Source organism: Microtus ochrogaster, chromosome 26, assembly GCF_000317375.1.
Source record: "Microtus ochrogaster isolate Prairie Vole_2 chromosome 26, MicOch1.0, whole genome shotgun sequence".
Taxonomy (NCBI): Eukaryota; Metazoa; Chordata; class Mammalia; order Rodentia; family Cricetidae; genus Microtus; species Microtus ochrogaster.
In genome coordinates this window covers 13,836,430-13,841,799 of record NC_022025.1, presented here as the reverse complement: position 1 = coordinate 13,841,799, position 5,370 = coordinate 13,836,430, and the positions used below count along the sequence as shown (strand labels likewise).

At 45.1% G+C, this 5,370-nt stretch overlaps 1 protein-coding gene across 5 annotated transcripts in view; it reads left to right on the top strand.

Moving 5' to 3' along the window:
• The window catches only part of Reln (reelin), a 441,277-nt gene that overhangs the window by 401,313 nt on the left and 34,594 nt on the right, over positions 1-5,370 (top strand). For all 5 annotated transcript variants that reach the window (XM_026784681.1, XM_026784680.1, XM_013350437.2 and 2 more), the window contains exon 50: positions 49-305. In XM_026784681.1, the coding sequence (XP_026640482.1) occupies positions 49-305 (257 nt within the window). The remainder of the gene's footprint in view (positions 1-48; positions 306-5,370) is intronic.

Here is a 5,370-nt window from a genome sequence, read left to right as displayed (position 1 = left end):
GAAATATTTAACCTGTATATTTTTCTCACCCTCATCATTTTCCGCCAGGTTCGTGAATATCCTCCTCCCTCCCGATGCTAAAGAGATTGCTACTCGCTTCCGCTGGTGGCAGCCGCGACATGACGGCCTAGACCAGAATGACTGGGCCATTGACAACGTCCTCATCTCGGGCTCTGCCGACCAGAGGACAGTCATGCTGGACACGTTTAGCAGTGCCCCCGTGCCCCAACATGAGCGCTCCCCGGCAGACGCCGGCCCTGTGGGAAGAATTGCTTTTGACTTGTTCATGGAGGACAAGACTGCAGGTGACTTGTTCTCTGATGCTGGACGGAAATGCGTCAGGGCGGGAGGGGGTGATCATGGTGTGTGTGTCATGGCAGGAAGTGGGGTGATCACGGTGTTTGCGTCAGGGCGGGAGGGGGTGATCATGGTGTGCGCGTCACGGCAGGGAGCGGGGTGATCACGGTGTTTGCATCAGGGCAGGAGGGGGTGATCACAGTGTGTGTCATGGCAGGAAGTGCGGTGATCACGGTGTTTGCATCAGGGCAGGAAGAGGTGATCACAGTGTGCGCGTCATGGCAGGAAGTGGGGTGATCACGGTGTTTGCATCAGGGCAGGTCTATTGTAGTCAGTGGTGGTAGTGTTTGGGTCCGGGCCTTCCTGAACTAGAGTTCAGGCTGTCCTAGAACTTACCATGAACCTCACGCTGGCTTCAGACTTACAGTCATCCTCCTGCCTCATCCTTCTGGTTCCTTTATTCACATCTGAGGGCAGAATGTTGTATTTTCTAAGAGGGCCCATTTGCGGTGGCGTTTCGTGATTCAGATCATGTGCTGTATGTAGGTCTTGCTTCTCACCCTTCATCCTCAGCGGGGATTATTCACTGTGACTACCAAATGATGAGGACTGCACACAATTCTCATCTGAAAGTTTGTCATTTCATAATACTACAGTAAGCTTAAAGTGGTATCTCATATTAAGCCATAAGCGTAAGGTGATATCTCATATTAAGCCATAAGTGTAAGCTGGTATCTGATATGACAAGTCTGTGGCTCCGCAACCCCACATGTACCAGCTATACTACATAAAACGCAGTGTGCTCAGATAGGTGGGTGATGTGGGGGTCTACCTCCACCTCACACTGTCTACCCAACTATTGCAACAGCCGTTTAGACAGTAAGGCACTGTATCTCCCTCCTTAGCTCTACCGCCTTACGCAAAAAAAAGATTGCATGGCCACTTTTACCATAATGAGAACTTTCCAGAGAAATGGCATACCTTGGGGAAAATTTAATTAAGAAATTTTAATAACTTAAAATACTGAATTAGTCATTAGAATCACCCAGCAGACAACCAATATCAGTATTTTTAATATCATCTTAGTGTTTTGTATGCTTTTAACACAGCTAGGATCTCAAGTTACGTGTGTTTTGTGACTTGCCTTTTTTTTTTCTTTGAAATTGAATCCTGTGGTTTTGTTGCTGTTGATTTGGGGGGTTTTTTGTGGGATTTTTCTGTTTTGAATCCTTATGTGTCTGAGAAGATGAATGTTTACTAGTTTTAAATGTCATTGTACTTTATAATGTGCTATTGATGACTATATAGGCCAACTAATCTTACTTCACTTGTGAGGATATCATGTGATGCTAGTATATCACGTGATATATGATCATGTGACACTAGTATATCACGCAATATCATACGATCATGTAACACTAGTATATCACATGATATCGTGTGAGCATGTGACGCTTGTACATCATGTGATCATGTGACATTAGTATATCACGTGATATCATACGATCATGTGACACTACTTAAAATCATGACCACATCCATCCTTGCAAACAGAAAAGTCTTGAAGCATCCCTACCTTTACCAACTGTTCTTATTCCCTGAGGTTCCTAAGATTTTAGCTGGACACCGTGGTACACATTTGTAATCCCTGCTCTCAGGAAGCTGAGGCAGGAGGGCTGTGGTTGGAGACAGGCCTGAGATACAAAGAGATCCTGTGTCTCCAAAACAGACCACAGAAAAGGAGAGGGAGAGGGAGGAAGAAGGGGTGATAAATGAGAAGAAAATGGGGAGACAGAAGGGGACGGGAAGGAAGTTGTTACTGAGACTTGTTTACATAGATCTTTTTTTTGAAAAAAAAAATCATTTTTTATACCAACCACAGTTCCCTCCCTCCCCTCTGTAAACGAGACTCTTCTTTGGTTTCCCGGCTGCCCAGACCTAATTACAATACTGTTTGGTTAATGGCTCAAGCATATTCCTAACTTGCTCTTATGCCTTAAACTAACCCTTTTCTATTCATCTGTGTATTGCCACAAGGCTGTGGCGTACCAGTATGGTTCTGGCATCTTTCTCCTTTGGCAGCTACATGGCATCTGCCTGACTCTGCCTTCTTTCTCCCTGCATTCGGTTTAGTTTTCCTGTCTGCCTATGTTCTGCCCTGCCGTAGGCCCAAGCAGCTTCTTTGTTAGCCAAGGGTGATAAAACATATTCACAGCACACAGAGGGCATCCCACATCACTCCTCCTCCTGTGACCACCCCTCCCTTCTAGCCTAACCCCATCCACTCAACAGAAAGGGTAAGGCCTCCCATGGGGCGTCAACAAAGCCTCATTAACTTGAGGCAGGGTCAAGCCCCCACCCCACCCCATAGGAAATGGCCTCCAAAAATCCAGCTCATGCACTAGGGATAGATCCTGGTCCCCCTACCAGGGGTCCCACAAACAGACCAAGCTACACAACTGCCACCCACATGCAGAGGGCCTGGTTCAGTCCCGTGCAGGTTCCCCAGCTGCCAGTCTAGAGACCACAGGCTTCCACGAGTTCTGGTCAGCTTCTCTGTGGGTTTCCAAGTCATGATTTTGAACCCCTTTGCTCACATAACTCTTCCTTCCCACTCCTCAACTGGATTCCTGGAGCTCAGCCTGGTGTTTGACTGCGGATCTCTGCATATGGTTCCATTAGTTACTCTCTGATGACAGTTGGGATAGTCACCAATCTGATGACAGGGAAAGGCTAGCTCAGGCACCCTCTCCACTATTACTCTAGGAGTCTTAACTGGGGTCACCCTTGTGGATTCCTTGGAATTTCTTTAGCGCTAAGTTTCTCCCTAACCCATAATGGCTTCCTCTATCATTGCTCTCCCACTCCTTTCCTTCCCCAATTCGACCATCCCATTCCTTCATGTTTTCAATCACCCCATCCTGACCCCTCTACCCACCCCCCAATTTACCCAGGAGATCCCTTCTATTTCCCCTTCCCAGGCCAATCCATGCATTTCTCGTAGGGTCCTCCTTGTTATGTACGTAGCTTTTCTGGAGTTGTGAACTGTAGCCTGGATATCCTTTGTTTTACGTCTGATATCCTCTTAGGAGTGAGTACATACCATGTTTGTCTTTCTGGGTCTGGGTTACCTCACTCAGGATAATTTTTTTTTCTAGTTCCATCCATTTGCCTGCAATTTTCACGATATCATTGTTCTTTACAGCTAAGATGTACCACATTTTCTTTATCCATTCTTCAGTTGAGGGGCATCTCGGTTGTTTCCAGGTTCTGGAATACAAGTAATGCTGCTATGAACACAGTTGAGCAAGTGTCCTTGTGATATGATTGAACGTCTTTTGGATATTTGTCCAAGAATGGCAATGCTGGATCTTGAGGAAGGTTGTTCCCCAATTTTCTGAGAAACCGCCATACTGATTTCTAAAGTGGCTGTACAAGTTTGCACTTCTACCAGCAATGGAGGAGTGTTCCCCTTACTCCACATCCTCTCCAACATAAGCTGTCATCAGTGTTTTTGATCTTAGCCATTCTGACAGGTGTAAGATGGTATCTCAGAGTCATTTTGATTCGCATTTCCCTGATGACTAAGGATGTTGAGCAATTGCTTAAATGTCTTTTGGCCATTTGAGATTCTTCTGTTGAGAAGTCTCTGTTTAGATCCGTACCTGATTTTTTAACTGGATTATTTGGTATTTTGATGACTAGTTTCTTGAGTTCTTTATATATTTTGGAAATCACCTCTCTGTCAGATGTTCTGTTGGTGAAGAACTTTTATTTCGTAGGCTGACGTTTTGTCTTATTTGCCGTGTCCTTTGCCTTACAGAAGCTTTTCATTTTCAGGAAGCTCCGTTTCTTCATTGTTGCTTTTAGTGTCTGTGCTACTGGTATTCTTTTAGGGAGTAGTCTCCTGTGCCAATACATTAAAGGCTGCTTTCTGATTTCTCTTCTATCGGGTTCATTATAACTGGATTTATGTTGAGGTCATTGATCCACTTGGACTTGAGTTTTGGGCAGTACAATAGATATGAATCAATTTGCAACCTTCTGCATGTTGACAGATTCAAAGCCTTGCCATGTTTTTTTCCTGTGTAATAATTTGCATAAGTAAGTTTGCAGTCAGAATAATTTAGGCATTCGTTCTGTATTTAAAAAGCCAATATAAGCCAATTTGAAGTACCTAATATATATGCTTGTTTAGTTGTCCCTGACTCATGATAATGATTGAAGAAATACATTCCTGGTGCCCCCCCCCCCCGTGTTGCAGAGAAACACTTCTAGCAGCTGGAGCATCTGGTCACACAAGCAGCTTCTGATATCACAGAGGAGGGTGGTGGGTTTGCTGGTGAACCTTCCATCAGGACAGCAACACTGCAGCATCAAATGAAAGGCGCCCCACAGAGAAGCTGGCTCTGACTCTCTGGAGTCCGAATGTTGGTTCACACTGATTCTGCAGCTTTGTCTGCGACTATGTCCTGCCACTCCAATTCTCTCAGAATGAAGACGCAGACAGTAGGATGGTGCCATTGAGCCATATGAATTGAGTAATATGTTTTCCTGTAGACACGTGTGCTCAGACCAAACTCAGAGTCACTATAGGTGAAATCTGAATTACAAGAAAATTGCTTGGTGTCTTTGGATCTCGGGAGTCGTCTTCCTCTGCTGCTTACATGCCTGCCCCAAGCCCCTGGTTGTGCCTCGTTGTCTCCACTGTAGATATGTGACTGAATAGGAAGCTTAGAAACCTGGACCGATGAGATCAAGGTCTATCATCAACTAGATGCAATTTACATTATTTATGTTTTGTACTTTTTCATTTCTAACTTTACTGGCTAGCAACTATAATATAAAAATCACTTCTTCCCACTGGGCATAATGACATAAGCCTGTAATCCAAACACCCAGGAGGCTGAGGCAGGAAGATCTCAAGCTCCAGTCAGTCTGGGCTACATAGAGAATTCCCAGTCAGTAACACAAAACACTAAATAGACTAAGAGAGAAAGGAAGAAATAAGAGAGGGGGGAGGCGAAGAAGGGAGAGAAGGGGCGGGGGAGGGGAGAGGAGGGGAGAGGAGAG